The following is a 21,530-nucleotide window of genomic DNA, read 5'->3' on the forward strand; positions in this document are numbered from 1 at the left end:
AAGCAAATGGGCTAACCTCTCCTTTCAGTTACAGTAACATAAACTTGAGGAAGCTTTGCTGATAATTTCTGTGTATAAGTGTTGCTAGAATTTGCCTCAGTAATGAACTCTTTAATCACGACTTTTCCTAGAGATTGCAGCTAATCCTCTCAGCATGTCTTTCTATGAGTTTATGCTATTGCTTTTTCACACTATATAGTGAAAATCTGAAGTCCCAGCCTGAAATTTGTGAAATATAGTGAAAGTCTGAAATCCAGTTTGAGCTTTCAAGGTAGTGTCACACGGTTTATTTAGTTTCTTCTGTTTGTATTTGCCTCTGAAGAAATACCCAAATATTGATGATCCCAAAAGATCAAATCAGATTGCTGAACAGTAGTTATGCATCTTTAAAGTCACTTCCCATTATGATATGACATACAGGTGCTGAAATTATAGGGCAGGTGTCATGTTATTGTAAATAAATTTTAAAAACAGAGTCCACTGATTTGGGAATGAGGTTGTTAACAGTTTCAGAATGTCAGACCTCAGAAAACATCGTTTAGCTGGTCTGTTGCTTTTCTTTTTATGTAGTGTTACAAGTAAATATCAGGCAGTAAAATAGTCCTTGCTGATAAATGATGGGAAATAATAAGCAGTGTTTTACCCATCCATATTAATTTGAGATGCGTTTTACCACTTTTGAAATGTTCAGTTACAATTATTAAGAAATTAGTATCTATTTATGAAAGTTGTTCATAATGATGATAATATGACTTGGACTATTGGAATAGTTGACAACATCGTTTTAAAATTATTGCAATGGCTCGAGATAAGCCAGTTTAAGATTTGTTAAGAAGTAACTCTGCTTATATATACATTTTTATCTGTTGGATGCCAGGGAAGTTCTTCGCAGATTTTTGCTGGATGCACAGATACCACTACAGATTAAAAGCCTCTCGATGGAGTGCTCCACCAAGGAATGAGAATGCAATGATTCTTTTTCTCTGTGTTTTTCTACTGCTAATCTCCACAAAACTTTATTTGGGATTTTTTTTTTTTTTTTTGGTAGCTGTCAGGCCTGCATAATGCACCTATTCACATGCTTCTAACAGGAGAAAACAAGTGTGCCCATACAGACAGACCTGCTGAGGAACCAGTGCAGCTCAGGATGCCCTTGCCCTGTGCCATGCCAGGAGCAGAGGAACAGCAAAATCCTGTTCCAGAAGGGAGAAAGGTGACAGAATGATACCAGAGTGGACAGAGATGTGTTGTTAACCCTTTGAATGTAAGAATAGCCACACTAGAGCAATCAGGCCTTGGCATTAGATAACAGTTGGCAAAGAATTGTGGAAACGGTTACTGTATGTATAGCAATGGAAAGGTTGTGCATGGCTACACAGCAATTGTGTAGTCAAGCAAAATACAGCTGATGTTACAGCAACAAGCTCAGTCCCTCAAAACCTATGTTTTCTTCATGCTGAGATGGTGCTAGGCATCAAAGGCCCAAGGCCTAGCTGGTACAAATATATATATATATCTGTGTGTGTGTGTGTGTGTGTGTATATATGTATATATATATACATATATATACACACATATGTGTGTGTAATGTATATATATAAAGATAAGCCAAGAAAATATAAATTATTAAGCTATTCAATTCACAAAAAATAGAAAAGTAAATATTAGGATTTCCATGCCAGCAATTATTAATCTTCTTACACTTTAATAGTATTTCATACTGCTTTGTTATGACATAAGGTCCCTTTATGATGTTGTGCTTTTAAAAAAATATATAATGTCTATAAATGTACATACTTTGAATTAATAATTTAGATAACAATTGTAACTTATTTTTTAATCTCCACACAACAGAAGTCCCAAGTGTTATTGCACAGTATAGTGCTTTGTGGCAATAGTTTATTTTCTTAGTGAAACCATATTTTACCACAACTGATAGTGATGGCATTTCTTTTGACAGAACAACTTTAAATTTGACAGTGTAATGATTACCATGAACTCTCTCTTATTTAAAGGATTTATCAGATATGAAGTGTGTGTTATTTTTGATGGCTAATTTTTCAGGTGCTTTTCAGATCTGAAACTTCCTCTGTACACGCTGGGAATTGGAATAAATGAATCATGTTTAATTTCTTTTAAAAGTGGTTCAAGTAGAATGAATTTGTCTGTTTATTCAGCTAGTGTAGACTGGGATAAATTTTATTTCAGTCTCACCTAAAAATTTACCCAATGTTTAAGCCTTGCATCATTATATATTTCGTGGTTTTAGAATAGCTAGGTCTCATTACAGTCTTTTAAGGAGTACTTTTAGCAATATATAAGACAAGTTTAAACATAGTTCCCAAACTTGGCTTTAAAGCCAATGTAAATGAGATCTTGTAATGCCACATTCCAGTGATTCAATCTGCAGTAATGAATTTCTATATTAAAGTGGCTGAATTTTTATATGCCTGAAAGAAGCAAGACTGGGGTCTCATGGGGAATAGCACCAGGCTAACCATTTAAGATACTAACAATTTTTTTCATAAACACCCCCCCTTCCCCAACAAGAACAAAAAAAGAGTGAGATACATTTTGGCAAAAATCATATTTGATTGAGAAAAAAAAAAAAAAAAAAGCTCAGTGAAACTAGTTATTTAATTTTCAGTGTTTCATTGTTGTTTCAGGTTGCTTTATATTCTACAGTTTGTCTGTCTTTGTGAATTAAGTAAAGAGAATCATATTAAAAATGATCCAAGCACTGACACACAAAAAAAAAGTATTTTGAAATACAAATAGGAAACATTATTCATCACATTTCAGCATTATTACCAAATTTTACATTTACTTTACGTTTACTTTACGTTTACTGATTTTCATTCAAGGGTGGGGTTAAGGTTACAAGCCTGATTCATAACAGGAAACTTGATGAAGACACTGATAGCAAAGCAAGACTATCAGTTTGGCTTTGGATGGCTGTGCTGAACTTATCTAGACAAAAAGACTTGCTTCTGGGTTTTGGTGCCTTTTTCTGTGTGTTGGCAATGAAAGATTGAGGAAAGCTGCAAATGAATGTGCATTCAGCTGTGTTTGAGCTGATCAGCTCCCATAGATTTTAGGAGGAAAAGTAGTTTAGTGCGAGATCTTACAAACCAGAGTACGTTTTTTTTTTTCATTGCTGTAATAACAGTTACATGTTTTATAGCCTTGACTTTTTCAAATTTACAATTAAAGGGTTTTCATTGTGTTTTCTTTCAGATTCTTCTCATTCTTTTCATCGAGATGAGACGATAGTTATTGCCCTTGCATCTGTCTCTGTATTAGCTGTTTTGATTGCTGCTCTGTTCTTTGGATACAGAATGCTTGCAGGTAGTGTTTGATGATCCTATTTTTTATATTGTTCTTTTGACTGTTTCTCAAAATTTTATTTGTCTTGTCTTCTCTCCTAGTCCCTATTACATGTCTGTATGTAATGCTTCTTTCTCTTCTCTGACATTTTATGATATCCCTTTCATAACAGTTCAGAGAGATTTATAATAATTTCTCTTAAGTTGGCATTTTGAGGCTCATTTTTCCTCAACAAATCCTCTACTCAACATAGCTTAAGTGAAGCTGTAAACATGCTTTACACTAATTGCCAATGACAATCAATTATCAAAACGTGTGTAGCAGGTAGCCTTATATCAGCACCTTCACTGCTGATCTCGCTAACTCAAAAAGTTTACAGGATTCCTTCTTATTTGTCATGTCCACGCTATGTGTTTCTAACAAGTCCCAGGTAAGTTTTACTTTTGCTTATAACATGGCCAAAAAAAAAACCAAACCCATCCTCAAACTGCCTGAATCTGTTCCCACCCCTTTCCATACAGGAGACCGTAAGCAAGGTTTGCACAGTATGAACATGATGGAGGCAGCAGCATCAGAGCCCTCTTTGGATCTGGACAATCTAAAGTTACTGGAGGTATGTGTTCAACTTGTTTCTTAATCTTCGTTTTTATTCAGTGAAAGACTTGTGGTCGTATCACTTCTCACTTACAGTTACAGCAATAAATGTATCAGTGCACTTCTGTAATCTTTTCCTCTAGATCAGTTTAAAAGCAAGAAATAGAAGGTTACAGCAATTATGTTTTGCCTGGCTTTGGTAGCAATATTGTTGGTATTAGCTACAACACATTCTACCTTAAAAAGAAAATATTAAACAGTGGAAGGTAACAGATGCAAGGGGAGTTGGAATGTGCTGTATTTCAGCATGGCATCAAAAATCCTTCTTTTTGCTTGACACTGCTTTAAGTACAATATCCTATGGTAGTAATTTGCAAAGCTTTGGTAACATCATTGGAGCACAGAACTGACTGCAGATAGGGCTGTATATTTCAATAGTAGTGCTTTTACGTGTTGTCATTATTCACAGTGAGGTACTCTGTATTTCCATGGCAACTAGAGGCCAACCAGAACTTTCCACTGAGCTTGGTGTTAGATGTATCACCAGAAACCTCCAGAATTTTATGCTTTCAATTGTTATATGTGGTAGAACTTGCATGGAATTTTTAAAAGCTTTTACCTAAAAATAGATCAATAGAATAACTGAAAGAAATTCAGTGATGCTTTTTTTTCTTGCCCATTAGAAATTACAGCTACAGATGGAGGCTGCAGACATGTAGTCCTCACTGTGGTGTGCTCTGCGCAAACCCGGAAAGCAGACTAACTTGCAAAGAAATTTGTGTGCCCTCTGCCAACAAAAAGTACTTGAGGTAGAGTTTACAAGAGTAGAAAAGTACATATTGTAGAAGTGTGGCAAAATCTCAGATGAAATTACTTATATTGATATACGGTCTTGGAAAAAGCAGCAGTTTTGTTGATGGGGAGATCTACAGAATCTTCAGTCCTTTTTCTGAAATCCTAGGAGTTGCCACCTCACCTCCAGCCATAGGGTGTTGCAGGACAAACTCTCTTCACCTGTGTTTGCCTTTTGTGTCTCTGTGGGTAGAATACTTGTATATTCTGTATTTGTACCTTGAGGTGATATACTGTCACTTCGCAATCCACGTTGAGGACTCTGCCTTGGGAGGTCTGAAAAATGGAAAGTCTTGCCTGTTAAATGATACTTAAGTTTAGAAAACTTTCCTGTTAGATAATTTTATTGTCTTTAAAATCATTACTTTACAATCCCTTCTGCTTCCCCTTCTCCTCTATTTGTAAGCATTTTAAAAAGTAAAAAGATGCTTGTTTCACATCTAGATGTGCCTGTAAATGATTTGAATTCAATAGATTCTTAAATTCTTATGTAGTCAGAATGTTTTGAGGTTTAGAAACTAGGACTCTTCATGAGGGTGGTCCAGGGTTCTGATTTAGAGCAGAGATCACATCTTTCTTTAGTTGCCATGGAGATGGAAAAGGCTTTTCTGTGAAGACTAACAGTGGAGGCTAGAATAAAGATTCACAGGTAGCAGAGAATTAGTTATTTCTTTCTGTTAAAACCTGTTTACTTCTTTTGGTATCTATCTTACACTGCAAATGCATATTTGTCATTATTAACTTAAAATGTACGGCTTGTAAAGCTACCCTAAACCTAAAATGTGTAGCTTAATGCCTGTGATCTCTGGAGTTGATTAAAATTGATCACGTAAAAGCTATAAATGTTCAGTAGTCAAAAGTTTAATTAAAGAGCTTTTTCAGCATAACGCTTATTGATTTTATTGATATCCCATATGAAGCTGCTGAATAGATTATTTATGATTTATTTATTAGGTGTTCAGACTATAGATCAATGTAGTAAGATCTAAGTGGGCCTATGCTAGGGTTTACAGCTCCAAAATAACGTTTATGACAGTATTCTAATTCTGATTTTCAGTACAAAATATTTAATAATTTTATAGTGTAATTCATTATAAAGGTTGGCATATAATTGTTGTAGAGTTAAAACTTTGATTTTGCCTTTGCTTATTACTTAGTGAACTAATTATGTTTGTTTGTTTGTTTGTTTGTTTGTTTTCAGTTGATTGGCCGGGGACGATACGGAGCAGTGTATAAAGGCTCCCTAGATGAACGCCCAGTTGCTGTGAAAGTATTTTCTTTTGCTAATCGTCAGAACTTTGTTAATGAGAGGAACATTTACAGGATTCCACTGATGGAACATGACAACATTGCCCGCTTCATTGTGGGAGATGAGAGATTCACTGCAGACGGGCGTATGGAGTACTTATTGGTGATGGAATATTATCCCAATGTAAGTGTTTCAAAGAAATCAATTGGATTAGTTTAGATTCCTAAGAATAGCCACATAAAAAGAATGCACTTCAATATTGGCCAATAATTTGGAGTTCTTGCACAGTAGTCACCTTTGCCTGGTGTAATGTGAAAAAAATCCATATAAGTTACAATTTTAATGAAACTTAGCGTGGCTTACTGTAACACCCTTTAAGGTTTCTAAATTACTACTATCAAATCTAGTCTTAAAATGTAGTCTTAAATTCTTGGTTTAATATTTTGCTTTTGGTTACAGGTCACTTTTTAAAATCAACTGTGGGATAATCGAGGACAGTATTTGAAGAGTTATTTTTGCATAAAAATATATTAATCAACTTAAAACTACTTAGTATTAAAACATTACACCTCTATTATGGTATTTATAACCTCACTTAGTAGCTGTAAATGGCAGGGTGTGTTTGTTTGTTTGTTTGTTTTAATACAATGAAACATAAGGCATCCTGTTACCTTTTTTAAGCTTTATAGGGAATACCATATTTATGTTGTTGTACCACATATTGATGATATAAAAGAATTCTTAAGAAGGCTGGCTTACTTTCAAGGACTGTATCTTCCTGTATCTTCAAATTTTCTTAGCTAACTGGGTGCTTACCTCCTAAAATTCATTTATCTGAGTTTGTAACTCTGTGTGTGTGTGCGTGTGAGTACAAAAAATGAAAATATTTTTAAAATGCAGACCATAATTGTGAATTGCTTATCACAGAAAAACATAAAATATGTGTTTGAGGGGTTGCATATATGAAAACGCAAAGATTTACATTTCGTATTTTTTTTCCTTGTGTATAGAAAAGGATTTTAACTGTTCTGTTAAATAATACTTTAATGAGCTTTTTGGTCTCAAGTAAGTGAACTCATTGTATTTATTCCAGTGTGCAAATGTGATGGCTGAAGCTTGATTGGTTAGGCAGCCAGTAGGACAAAAGCTGCTTATTCAACTAGCAAAAAGAAACAGAACAACCACAAATAGGAGTAATGATGGCCTTTCTCTTAAGATGTTTCAAGTTCTATGTATATGCTTGCATTGAAATTTAAATTGCTTTTGTGTATATAAATCTAAATATATATGCAACTTTAAGAAGACAACCTATCACTTCACAAATGTAGAACGAACATTTTAATTGAAAATTTTTAAGTGAGAACATGCTTATTTGTGTCAGTTTATAAGAGAAGGACATATAAGAAGAGATTGCAAAGACTAGAAATGACTATAGAAAAGGATGGTCTAGTCCATGCTGTATGCACAGTGGCAAAGCACTTTGGCTCTGGCTTTCTGTGTCAGGGTAGGCTTATTTTCAGCTGAGTTCAGTGAAATCAATTGAGTATTCTGCTCCTGGTAGTGTTTAACATAACTGTCTTAACAGGTGATCTGGCTTTGCTGGTTTCTTGAATTAAATGATTTTTAGTTGAAATGTAATTTGGTTGAAAATTGTGTTGTTGCTTCTATAAACAGGATCAGTTAACAATCTGATTAAATGCACAGATGAAGCTTATAACATCATATTATCACATTCTTTCCCAATACAGTATTAAAAACAGCAAGATTAGCCTAAAATCAATCCACTGGTGGCTTGGAAGTCATTGGAAAAAGTGCACAGCAGGTGTAATTAATGCACAGTATGGTCCTTAATTCAGTGAGCAGATGTTCTGCTGTATGCTGAGCTAACAGCAGGGAAGAAACCCTGCTGTGGAAACCCTACTAAAAGGAAATGGCACCATTCAAATTACTCATAAAACTTACTTCAATAAGGGGCAGCCCATGCAAGATGTACAAGTGAAATACTACACATCCAAAATATCATTCTCCCTGGAAAAACTTTTCTTATTGAAAATAGGAAAACACAAAATGGAGCATTTTCACACAGAAAACTGTTTTTGTTGTTGCCTGGGTGAAAGCGAGACATACCAGATTAAACCAAATCATGCTGTTATCCAAATGCATTCAGAAGGATGAAGGTAGGGGAGCAAGTAATAAAAGGGAGGATATGTGTATAGGCTAATCAACATGCTATTGTGATGGTACTGTGAGGTATGGCAGGTGAATAAGCAGTGAGTAAGTTGCAAGGGATGGCACAACACGAAATACGGAAAAATATGGAATAGTCATAGAATTGTGCCCCTCATATTCAAACATTCATGTCTTTTTAGGACAAATGAAAAATTGTTGTAAAACACATAGTAAAATCTTATGATTGTTAGAACAAAACCATCATTTTAATCAAAAGTCATAATTGGAACAAATATCATCAATTTAACATGTAACTCATGACTCTGAAAAAGAATAATCTCATTTACAAATCTCTATCTTGACTAAAACTTTTTCTGGTTGTCCTTTATACGGCACTTGACTAAGAATATAAAATCACAGTTCTCAACCAGCTTAAAAATATATAGCAGTTACAAAACTTCGGAGCAAAAAGGTCTTGAAGTTGGTTTGATCTTTATACACTATTTCCCAGTTAGACTACAACAGTCCTGTTGGCTCCATAAGAATGGGTTGGAATTTCAACCCACAAAACTAAGAAAATCTTTTACTGCATCTAAGTTTCTGGCAGTCGGTCCTTACATCCCCCAGAGAATGTTGAGGAAAAAAAAAGTACAGTATATATAGCGCAGTAATTTGTTCAAAGCAAACAAGGAAACTGTGTTCTAATACCAGAATTGCTCACAGCCTCTGGAGCATTGCACTGTAAGAATCCTTGCAATGAGCACTATAGCCGTAATCATACCTGAACCCAAAAAGTCTAGTGCTAGGCAGGAGCCAAAAACTAAGTGGGAGGAGTATACATCAGAAGTGGATGTTTTGAACTGTGCAGTCTATCTTCATTTACCTTAAGTTTATATGTAGACAAACTGTTTTATCTCAGTATTTCATATTTTGTAACTTAGCACTATCAAATGTGGACTTGAGTAAAGAGAGGATTAAGCCTGAGATTTAGGCCTCAAGGAGTAACAAGAATTTTTGCGCACCCCTGATTTAGGATTTGGGGTTTGTTGCTATGGTAAAACTGAAAGGGGAAAGAAGCTAATGCATGCTTGTATTTCTTAGAGCTTTAAAAAAAATAAGGTAAAATTCTTTATATTTCATTACTAGATGGATTTTCAGCTTGTTGTTACTAAAATGTATTCAAAGTTGGTATGACAGTATTTTTGCAATGAAAAAGAAAATGCTGTATAAACCTGCGTGAGTGATGTTTGGTCTATGTTTTTGCCAAGAAGGTTATCTGCTTATAGGTTCCTTATTCAGTACAGTCTAAATCTGAGAAGTTGAAAGATATTTGTAATTATATTAAGGAGTAAATAACTGGAGTTTAGTTTTAGTGTTGGATTAAAGAAAATAAAAATCTAAGGCTTCAGTCATTTCAAATCATGATATCTATGTGTATCCACCTGAATTGTGCCTATGTTACATACCTGAATGTTGACTCCAAATGCACTCAAATGGCAAATACCCATTGTTGTTTTTTAATCAAATGTCACTTAACTCATTTTGTAATATTATTTTTTTATTTGCAGCTGTGATGGCAAGATGCTATGTACTGGTACATCTTTGAGATTAAATATTTAAATAGTCAAAAGGGGATCATCAGTAGTCATAAATAACCATTATTTTATAATACATGTACAGAGAAGACTGGACTTACTGTTATTTATGCATGGGGATTTGCTTTGTTTAAACTGAGCATATCATTATGGAGGACTGTAGAAAAAACTGCTCAAAGGTGTTACAGTTTGCAGGATCTGGCTCTTGTTTCAGTTCAAGTTTCTAGAATATTTCAGTGTCACAACTGACACCCTTTGTTCTGGTTTTCTTTGAAGATTCTACTAGAAATTAATAAACAACAACAACAAAACACAACATGATGTTCTTTTTTCCTGTTTCTTCAGTGTATGTGGACTCACTGCTATTTGGAACCTTTATGTTTTTTTTGGTTGTTGGTTCAATGAATAAAGATATGATAGCAGGGGAGATGCAAGTCAGGGATGTTCTCTGTTTTTCTGTAAATACTAATGGTTCAAAGTCTGCTAATTAGTCACCCTGGCTGCTATATCTGCAGTTACCTTTCTCCTTCTAATGTTCAGAGAAAGGACTTTTACAGAAGAGTATAAGAAATGCATATATTGCTTTTGTTTTATAACTGTCATTACTACTAAAGGCAACCCCTATTATTATGCAATGTATGATAATTTTTCTGTTCTACTTCCTTACATAAACCAAATGGCACCACTAAAAATTAGTGAAAATCTTGTGTTTTATAGTATCTGTGTATACACAGAAACAGTTGCAGAATTACACCTTTCAGTAGCACTGGATAAAACTGTCCTTCTTAAAGATTTGTACTTAATTATTCAACTTGATAAATATTTTAATTCAGTACTTATTTTATTTTTGCTAGGGTTCGCTGTGCAAATATTTGAGTCTCCACACAAGTGACTGGGTGAGCTCTTGTCGGTTGGCACATTCTATAACTAGGGGCTTGGCGTACCTGCACACAGAGCTACCTCGAGGAGGTAAGGCTGGGAAGGGATGCTAAGGCGTTCACGATATTCCTATTTCTGTCAGGTAGAAGATTCCTGCCTTTCTTTTTACTTTGTGACAGTACAGTGAGTAGGAATGCAAATAGAGATTACTCAGTACTTCTGATATGTTCTTTCCTTTGAACAATTCCCTCTTGTGGGCTGTGCCTATGACACTTCCATGAAAACAGGGAGTAAGAGCCAGCAGAGTCCCAGAGACAGGCAAGAGGAGGAGGCAGAGTTGTGCAGTGCTGCTGTATCATGGCAACAGATTACTGAAGACCTGAAGCACTGGATGTCTGTCGAACAGAGATCAAGCAGATGGAGTGTTCTGTTTATTTTTTCCAGCTCAGGCACAAATCAGCTCAGCATTTTTGTGTGTGTGTGTGTGTGTTAACTGTATACATAAAAATAATTCAATCTTCTAATACCACTGTAGTTTTTATTGTATCTCTTGGTATTTGCTGAAGGGTGTGAGCATAGTCTTCTTTGTGTACAAATGATACTACCGTTTTTTGTGTTCTATTAGAGTGTTGGATCTGCTGTTGTATTGATATATATCTCTGCTCATCTATTTCAGCCAGAATTTCAGCCATCTGAAATATCATGATTATATAACAGGTATTCTGATATCTGTGATATAACAAGCTGCAGAATATGGTCTGGCACTGAAGCATTAGCTTTTGGGCAGTAAATAAAAGGATGGTAATCTTAATTCCACATTAAGGTGCTAACATTCAGATTAAAGTCCCAAACCATATATTTCAAATGTTAAGCATCAACTCTAGCACAGAATGAAAACTGAAGATGCTGTTAAAAGTGCCAGGCTGAAAATACCTAACTTGGTATTTCTATGTGCCATTGAAACTGCAGCTATCATCATTTTGAAATGTGCAGACAGGTGTGTCCGTTAGCAGCCAGAAAATGTGTAAACCTTCCATCATAAAGAAGAGACAGCCATAGGCTGATCTGTAAATGCTACAAAGGAGCTCATGGAATAGAAAGAATTCCACAATAAAATTGGTTCTATTGTGCTGGTGCTCTTACTAACTACGTAAATTGCACATAAACTGGGAACAACTGAGATTACTCTTTGGAAAAGATCAAACTCCTTGCAGGATTAACATGTTCAGCTCCTCTAGAATAATATTATCTATGTATCTTCTGAATAGGTGCCTATCTCAGTTATAATGTCAATAGTTGGAGCTGTATTTGACAGAGGACTGTGGATATGAGAGAGAACATTTGGAATGGCTGTCAGGTCTGTGGCAGCAAGTCTATGCTTAAGTACACAACGTCTTCCCTGCCAAAATCATGCTGAAATATCCCTTGGAAAGCTAAATGGCAAACACTAAGCCTGTGTAACAGTAACCTAATATGCTGTATGGATATGGTGAAGCTATGAATGCCAGTCGGTTTTCAACAGATAGCATACTGTGGAGTTCATTATAAAGAAGCAAAAATGTTAGTTTTCTAAAAGTTAATTTTCTGTTTATAATAGGTGAGCAGACCTAATGAGGTTCTCTGCTTTTGCTGAACAGTAGAACTGCTCAAATAATAACAAGCACTTTCATATGTCCAAATAGACCATTACAAACCTGCAATATCCCATCGTGACTTGAACAGCCGCAATGTACTGGTAAAGAATGATGGAACATGTGTAATTAGTGATTTTGGACTCTCCATGAAGTTAACTGGAAACAGACTAGTACGCCCAGGTGAGGAAGATAATGCTGCCATTAGTGAGGTAAGTATAAATAAAGATAAGCCAGCATATAAAGGAGGACAGATTAGTATGACAGTAACATTGAGAAACAGTTGTTATAAGGTGAATATTAAGGTGGTACAATTCTTTTAAGGGGCAGTTGGTGCAATAGGGGTAGAAGTAGCTGAAAACTTGACAGGATGAGACTGATTTTATTGTCAAAATACTCTAAAACAAACCTAGCATTTTGAAAGATTGGCAGCCACGGAGTTGGAAGTTTTGTGTGTGAGAGATTATATATGCAAGGTAGCTTTGTGTACAAGCCCCTTTAATCTTGTTCTGCAAATATTACTTAAGTCTAAACATTCTTTGGAAGTCAAGGAGTTCCCCCACACATATGCACCCACATCCTACAACCATTTCTTTGTGTCATCTGTAATTTTATGGACTTCAAATGGATATATCTGGGAAAATAAATGCATGTAGAAAGACATGGACCATCTGAGAAGGGATCAGGACAGAATAATGGGAGATGCTCGAAAGAGTAACCTCTGAGAAAAGACTGAAAGAATTAGGGTTATTTCATCTACTGAAGTACAGATACAGACAAGTCCTCATATATGTAAAGTGCTTAAAAGAGAAAGGAATAAACTATTCAATTTGGATAGGACAAAAAGTAATGGCCTTATGTTGTACGAGGGAAAGTTTAGGTTAGTTATGAAGAAACATTTCTTATATGTAGAAGACAGTGAAGGTCTGGAAAGGACTGTTGAGGAAGGCTACAGAATTTGCATCCTTTCATGATTTTAAAGGAACACTGTGGAAAAACATCTGCTAGATGGTTAGATATATTACATATATGAGCAAAAATATGCTAACATCTGAACATAGGCTACTCAAATACAGTGAGAATGAGTCTTCTTTAAACGAAGACTAAAAGTCCCCCAAATGCTTCAGTGTATTTGTTGTCTATGTGCTTTTACAGTAAATCTTTACATTTAATTCAAAGCATGTCTCGCAGTACTAATCAACGTCCCTTAGAAAGCATTACAGTAATAATACCTAGTGCACAGGTGCTCTTTTTAGATCTCCATTCACCGAATGAAGAAACAGGGAAACCACTGTTTAAAATGCAGGGATGTGGAATAGCCCTTTAACAAAATACTGTCCTGTAAGGGCTGATGAATATCGGCTCTAATCTAACATCGTCCCTAGTGGAAATAAATAGATGCCTTCTAAAGCTGTTAATAACCTTCGAATAAGGAAGATGTAGGGATAAGCCTTGCTGACAGTCCAGCAATAACAGACCAAGTTCCTTGTTCAGCAGCATCCCTCCCGTTATGGTATGTGCATTGGTGTTAAACAGAGTCGTTTCAGGAAGAAGAAACATTAAACTATATCTTGCACATGAGAACACTGAATAAGGGACAATGTTATTTTGTTACAGTACACATGAAAAAGTGACAGAGCTTGGGAAGGACTTTATTACGACTAGGCTGCTGATATGAGTCTAGAAGATGAGGGTATATATTTGACGAGAATTGCATTTTCCATCTTAGCTGTAGAAAACTGTATTTTTCCATCTTAGCTGTATCCTTTTTCTAGCCAAAGAAGTATGTCCTTAAATATTCTTCTTTAAGGATATTCTTCTTTAATATCCTTCTTTAAGGATATTTAAAGAAACAAACAAAAACAACTACACAGAAACCAAAGACCACAAAATCTTCATAATGAATTGGATTTGGACATTGCTTCTTGATTTGAAACTTGGATTTTATGTTTTTCCAGGTTGGTACAATCCGTTATATGGCCCCTGAAGTGCTTGAAGGAGCAGTGAACTTGAGGGACTGCGAATCTGCTTTGAAACAAGTAGATATGTATGCACTAGGCCTTATCTACTGGGAAATATTTATGAGATGTACAGACCTCTTCCCAGGTAATTAAAAAAAATAGTAGTAGAAGGGAGTACCAGCAACCAATGTTATCCTAGCCATAGCTTTTTAAGTGAAGAAAGGAAATACTTTTATCAGTTATTTTCTGCCATTAAGGCGGTGCCATCTAGTGGTCAAGATTGTTACTGTTCATACTCAAATACACTGTATCGTTAAGCATGAATCATGCTGACAGACTTCAAATTGCCTGTTTAAGCAATTTGCAGGCTGCATAGTAGTGCAATTTGAGTGTTATTTTTATTGTCCAGAGTTTATGAACGTTGAGAGTTGGGTTGATGGCAAAGACAGTACTATGAGTATTTACAGCTGATATGGGGCCTGAAATATCTTTCAGACTTTCAAAATGAATAAATGGATGGGAAAGTGCAGTAATTTAATATGGCTTTTAGCCATTCATACTTTAATTTATGATACTGACATTGAAAATTCAGGGAACTAAACCTGTAAAATAAAACAAGAGGAAATAAACTGTAAAAACTTAACATGTGAGAAAGTGTAGCGACCTCCATCTTCTTCTTCAGCTATAGCATATAGAATTAATCTGGCATGCAATATTCCCTCTGTAGTCAAACAGCTACACATTACATGCAGGGACTTGTAATCTGTCTGGGCTTCCTCCCAGATGAAGTACACTCAGTCATTTACGTTTCACAGACATTAGGTGTCATCCTCGGGCTCCTGGACATCCTGAAGGTACCCCTCAATCAGCAAAGTTTGGAGATGCTATCCTTTGAGAGGTTCCCAAACAACACAATTCAATTGTTCATTTAATTTAATTCATTTAATTCAGATTTTTGGGGGATAGGAGGGCAGGGTTTGAGGGTGGAGTCGCAATGTCTTGATAGACAGCAATTTTGATACTACCTTTCATCACTTGAAAGCTCTTGCCCTGCCTTTTTTTTTTTTTAATACATATATATATATACATATATATGTATTTTATTTTCATTCTTTCTTTTGCGAACAGGGGAGTCTGTGCCAGAGTACCAGATGGCTTTCCAGACAGAAGTCGGAAACCATCCCACTTTTGAAGATATGCAAGTCTTGGTGTCCAGGGAGAAGCAAAGACCAAAATTCCCAGAAGCATGGAAAGAAAACAGCCTGGTGAGATGGAACATTTAGAAATAAGCAATTTATAGGGTGTTATCTGGAAAGTAATTTTCAGTATGCATGAAGTTCCCATGTATTCTCTGTATACTGGATGAGGAACATAAAGGTATTTTTTTGACTTTTGACATTATATAAACTAGTAACACCATAAAATATTTGGCAAAATGTAATTATAATCCTCCAATACCAAAATTTTATAAACATTATAATAAACTATTTTTGAAGAGGAGTATAGTGCTCAGAATTTACAGAGGCTACATTTTCTAGCAACTGTTTCGCTATAACTACATTAGAAATTTTATAGGCTTCATTTGATCTACAATTTTTTTCTACAGTATAAACAAAGTAATGTTGTTTGTTGTTTTGAATTAGTATAGCTATGGCTTAGAGTCTTGCTTGCTGCTGCAGGCCAACAAGTTACTGCAAGTCAGCTGAACTCTGGTGAGAGTCTGTGTGCTTGCTTTCATCTGCAGCAAAGGTGAGGTAATGCAACTCCCCTTAGCATAGTGGAGGTTCTGTCTTTTATTCCAAGCAAAGTAAAGCGTGAACAGTTACTGAGTTCTACCTGATACACAATAGGTTGTTTAAACTAAAATACATTGACTGCAAGTATGGAAATTATGTATTTGACTCATCTAAAAAGATATTTTTATGAATTCACTTTCTGAAGTTATGCCCTTCAATCTTCAGAGACTTTGCTACTTGATAAGTATGTAGCTACTGCACAGATAATGGGGAGCCTAAGGCCTCATCTCTGCTGGTACTTGTAAATACATATGAAGCCATTTTCAGAGAGGAGCATAGCCTCCAGTGTTAACACTGTTATAAAACATGTTGCAACTGAGTTGAGAGCTTCATAGAGAGGTTTTCTTATTGCATGGTTTTGTCCAGACAATCTTAACAAAAGTAAAAACAAAGAAAGAAACAAACAAGCAAACAAAACCCACAGACATGTTGGCAAATGCAGTATTGGAAGAACCCAATGTTGACAGCTGTTTTTGAAGACAGTTGTAACTAAAACAGTTTAAGGTTGGTTTTGTTTTGCAGACTACCATTTTCAATGTTTGTTTTAACAAATTGGTAGACTCTATTATACACCGACCTAATAATAATTCCTGTATTTAAACTGCTTGACACATTCTTTGGGGTGTAATAACCTACAGTTCGCTTATAGGTATCAAACAACCCATTCCACCCTGTGCCAGTCTAGGATGACATCTTAAACGCTCTGAGATGTCATAGAAATATAAGATTCAGACAACCTAACTCTGGACCAAGGTCCTTACCTCCTTTGTCTCAGGAATGGGATAAAAGACTTCTGCCCATTATATAGAGCTACATTTACATGTTGTGTTAAAACATCTTTGTGCAAGTTCATCTATTAGATAAATGTATTTATCCTTTTCCTTTTAGAAATAAAAATTAAAAAAAAAAAACTATTGTGTAGGTCACGTAATTAAGGCACTTTAAGGATGTGGAATCCTAATTTTATGATTACTTTTGCAGTCTGCTTCTTGAACGTGTTATGATATAGACCTTGTATAGTGGTTATTGTTTTTCACAGTATAAATTAACGGATGGTGTGTATAAAATAATATCAGGCCTATAAACTGAGTAGGGATGTTACCATCATTTATCTCATTTTCCAAGCCAAAAGCAGGAACCAAGCTTGATCTCAAAGGTTGGGACTGAAGGCTATTAGTAGAAAAATAGAATAATGCAGATTTATTCCCTTTATTCCCTTTCATCCTTTTTTATGAGTTGTAGAACTTCTAAATAGTAAACTTTAGTGTAGAACTCTTTGAACCTGAAATTAATAGAAAATACAACATTATGGTAAATGTGAAGCTCTAGAACTTTAGTCTTGTTAACTATCTGTACTGTCAGAACGGTGGTCCTTTCAATATCCTTAAAACATTGACAGGAATGGATCATCTGGAAGAAAGACTACTAAATGCTACTTAGTTTTCTTTCTGGTGAAACTTTTACGGGAGAGCTTTACAAAGGAGTAAGGCAAGAGATTAGGATGTCCACTGACTTAAAGATGCATGTAAACTGTGTCTAAATCAAGTACTAAAAGCTGAATGAAACCTTTTTATTTAGGGAGAGAAAACTTATCCAGTACAGTATCTCCTCATTGTCCCTGAGGGTGCTTTTAGATTCATGTCCCTCTGCTAGGGGTATTTTGGTTGCTTAGCCCTTCTTCAATCAACTGTGGAAAGGGAGGTGATTTACTTGTGTGGCGGCTCATCCCTGTCTGTGCAGCAGTGATGTCTGCATCACTGAGCAGCAGTGACTTGCCAGATGCAAGTGATGCCAGGAGCCTGCTCTGTGGGCAAGGAGCTCTTCGCTAGCAGGCAGAGCTACTCTTGTCTTTCGCTGCCAGGAGTGAACATGGCAGTTCTGGCACAGAAACAATCAGCAGGGCCCAGTGAATGCTTTAGTGCCCAGCTGGGACTATGCACTGTCAGTAGTGCTAGAGAAGTTAAACCTGGGCTGAGATGTGAGACATTCTGGCAAATTATATTCTATCCATAGGCCATAACTGGCAGCAGGGGCCCATAAACGTCTGTCTTTCTGTGCTCAGGATGCAGTGCAAGTACAAATGTTCAGAGCTCGTAATTTCAGTTGTCTCCTCTCCAGGTCTCTGACCATATGGCAGCATGATTTGGAGGTCTTGAGCTCTAATCCTGACTGCACCATTCATCCCACAGTGTGATCCCAGGAAAGTGTGTCTGTTGCCATTTCTCCATCTGTAAAACAAGGGCAGCAATAATCTCCTCCCATAGTGCAAACAAATTCACCAACATTTCACTGAGGCATTTGGATATTAGGGTAGTGTGCAGAAGAAGAAAAGCATGATGAAATGAGCAAGGCTGTGTCAATTGCATACAGTGCAGGGCAGCAAGGCAAGGACCATTAGCTGAATTGTGAGGATAACCATGGCAGTGTTTCCAGAGCATGGTCAATCCTTTGTACATGGCATTCATAAAGCAAGGAGAATGAGCACACGCACATAAGAGAGGGTAGGCTGAAGGGTTGCTTGGACAACTGTAAATGTAACTTTTTCTACATAATTATCTTCCTACTTTGGGTGTGTGTGAGGTATGATAATGGTAGTCTTTAATATTGCTGTTATTAGGGTAAACTAGCTTTGAATTAAATTGTGTTGTCTATCTTCCATGTCTCTTTCTCACCAACTTGTGACTATTTTCATCCACATCCATGCAGTATGCTGCCATAGAACAGTAAATTAGAAGCATGATATAAAGGGAAAAATAAGAAATCAGGATTTTATTTTATTTTATTTTAGGCCGTGAGGTCACTTAAAGAAACAATTGAAGACTGTTGGGATCAAGATGCTGAAGCTCGATTAACAGCCCAATGTGCTGAGGAGAGGATGGCAGAACTCATGATGATTTGGGAGAGAAATAAATCAGTTAGTCCAACGGTCAATCCTATGTCAACTGCCATGCAAAACGAGAGGTAAGAAGATAATACATTCAGTTTTAGTTGGCAGTAAATGTCCAATGCTTAGCTCACTCCGGAAAGGAAGCTAGAGCACGCTGCTCACTTCATGTTTCTGCACCTGTGAAGTGGATGTGTGTTACATGAACTAGCCTGCACATGGGTGTTGTATGATATGATCCTGATTGTTTTGTATTGCATGAATCCACAAAATAAACAATTTTTTATGGCTTTGGGTTCTTAAGATCTGTGATACATCCCCAAAATTCAGACACATTGTACATAAACAACTGTATTTATCGCAGAGGGGCGTTTTAAGATGCATTTATACAAGCTGTCCAAACAAGCTTACTAAGACCTGAAGAGTCCGTCAATTGTCTTTTTAACAGATTTTGCTAAATGATTCATTAAATTTCTGTTTAAAACGTTCTGCTAAAAGCTATGAATGGTCAGGCAGTAAGAGTTCAGGAAACCTTTAAGACTCAAACCTATAGCTATTCATTTAAAGAACTACAGGATCATTTTTTAACTCACCGTTATTCAGACCCCAGTGAGAGAGGTGCTGTGCATTTTTCTTACAAATGATCCAGACGGAGTGAGAATTTGCAGAACTGACATATTAGTACTTAAATACTACACACTAGAGATCTGGATTTGAGAGAAAGGTAATGTTTCTTATGTGGCACAGTTTGTCATTAAAGAATTCTGTTCAAAACATGGAACACCTAAATTGTTAAAAAATGATAGATTTTTCATGGTTTAAGAGCTTGTGACTTTTTCCCAGCATCACGTTCTCCATCATATGTATGTAATTCTTGTTGCCCTTATTCAGCATCACATCTCTGCAACTAGAGCAGGACCTTAGCTGTAAAAATACTGTAAAAATAGAGTATTGGACAAATAGAAGAAAATTACTGTTATCTGACTTACTCATATAATAACATTTGTGACAAAACTGCTGTCCAAGTAAAACCACTTTCTGCTATCCAGGACTTTTCAAGGAAGTTACAGAAGGATCTGAGTTCTTGCTGTATCTGTCCTTTTGTATGCATGAAAAGAAATAGACATTCACCTCTCTTAAATGAGAGGCTTTGTAATATGAGGTGATATTTACATACATGACATTAATGTCACTTATTTTTTCTTAAAGGAATCTGTCACATCATAGACGTGTGTCAAAGATAAGGCCATATCCTGATTATTCTTCTTCCTCCTACATTGAAGATTCAATCCACCACACTGACAGCATAGTGAAGAACATTTCGTCTGAACATTCAATGTCCACGACACCACTGACGTCAGGGGAAAAGAATAGAAACTCCATTAACTATGAGCGGCAACAAGCACAAGCTCGCATCCCTAGTCCTGAGACAAGTGTCACCAGTTTGTCCACCAATACTACCACCACCAATACAACTGGCCTCACTCCTAGCACTGGCATGACCACCATATCTGAAATGCCTTATTCAGATGAAACAAACTTACATACTGCAAATGTCATGCAGCCAGGTGGGCCTACACCAGTTTGTCTGCAGTTAACAGAGGAGGACTTGGAGACAAATAAACTGGATCCAAAAGAAGTAGATAAGAACCTGAAAGAAAGCTCTGATGAGAATCTGATGGAACATTCACTTAAGCAGTTTAGCGGGCCAGATCCACTCAGCAGCACTAGTTCCAGCTTGCTTTATCCACTGATAAAACTTGCAGTAGAGGTGACAGGACAACAGGACTTCACACAAGCTGGCAATGGTCAAGCATGTTTGATTCCAGATGTCCCATCTGCTCAGGTCTATCCTCTCCCCAAGCAACAGAACCTTCCGAAGAGGCCTACTAGCCTTCCTCTAAACACCAAAAATTCAACAAAGGAGCCACGGTTAAAATTTGGTGGCAAGCACAAATCAAACTTGAAGCAAGTGGAAACAGGTGTTGCCAAGATGAACACTATCAATGCTGCAGAACCTCATGTGGTGACAGTTACCATGAATGGAGTGGCTGGTAGAAGCCACAGCATAAACTCTCATGCTGGCACAATCCAATACGCCAATGGTGCAGTGCCATCTGGCCAGACAGCCAGTTCAGTAGCACAGAGGGCACAGGATATGCTTCAGAACCAGTTCAGTGGAGAGGATAGTCGACTGAACATTAATTCAAGCCCTGATGAGCATGAACCCTTGTTGAGGCGGGAGCAGCAGGTTGGCCACGATGAAGGTGTTCTGGATCGCCTAGTAGACAGGAGAGAGCGACCACTTGATAATGGCCGAACAAATGTTAATAACAACAACAGTAATCCATGTCCAGCGCAAGACACAGCTACACTGAGTATCCAGAATGTAGCGAGAAATCCTGGACAGACCCAGAGTAGAAGAGCACAGAGGCCTAATTCACTGGATCTGTCAGCCACAAATAGTTTGGATAGCAGTAGTATGCAGTGTAAGTGCCTGCATAACTTAAAGAATTTCCCTGACACTTTTTACTGAATAATTACATATATCTGCTTGAATAGGAAATACTCCTGTGTCCCCTATCCCTCCCCA

At 36.6% G+C, this 21,530-nt stretch overlaps 1 protein-coding gene across 2 annotated transcripts in view; it reads left to right on the top strand.

Moving 5' to 3' along the window:
* The window catches only part of BMPR2 (bone morphogenetic protein receptor type 2), a 122,291-nt gene that overhangs the window by 92,450 nt on the left and 8,311 nt on the right, over positions 1-21,530 (top strand). For both annotated transcript variants that reach the window (XM_084524351.1, XM_084524350.1), the window contains 9 exons: positions 3,238-3,348; positions 3,849-3,940; positions 5,975-6,205; positions 10,641-10,755; positions 12,348-12,508; positions 14,255-14,402; positions 15,386-15,522; positions 18,842-19,014; positions 20,147-21,426. In XM_084524351.1, the coding sequence (XP_084380477.1) occupies positions 3,238-3,348; positions 3,849-3,940; positions 5,975-6,205; positions 10,641-10,755; positions 12,348-12,508; positions 14,255-14,402; positions 15,386-15,522; positions 18,842-19,014; positions 20,147-21,426 (2,448 nt within the window). The remainder of the gene's footprint in view (positions 1-3,237; positions 3,349-3,848; positions 3,941-5,974; positions 6,206-10,640; positions 10,756-12,347; positions 12,509-14,254; positions 14,403-15,385; positions 15,523-18,841; positions 19,015-20,146; positions 21,427-21,530) is intronic.

The sequence above is a fragment of the Aythya ferina genome (genome assembly GCF_964211825.1).
Source record: "Aythya ferina genome assembly, chromosome: 6".
Taxonomy (NCBI): domain Eukaryota; kingdom Metazoa; phylum Chordata; class Aves; order Anseriformes; family Anatidae; genus Aythya; species Aythya ferina.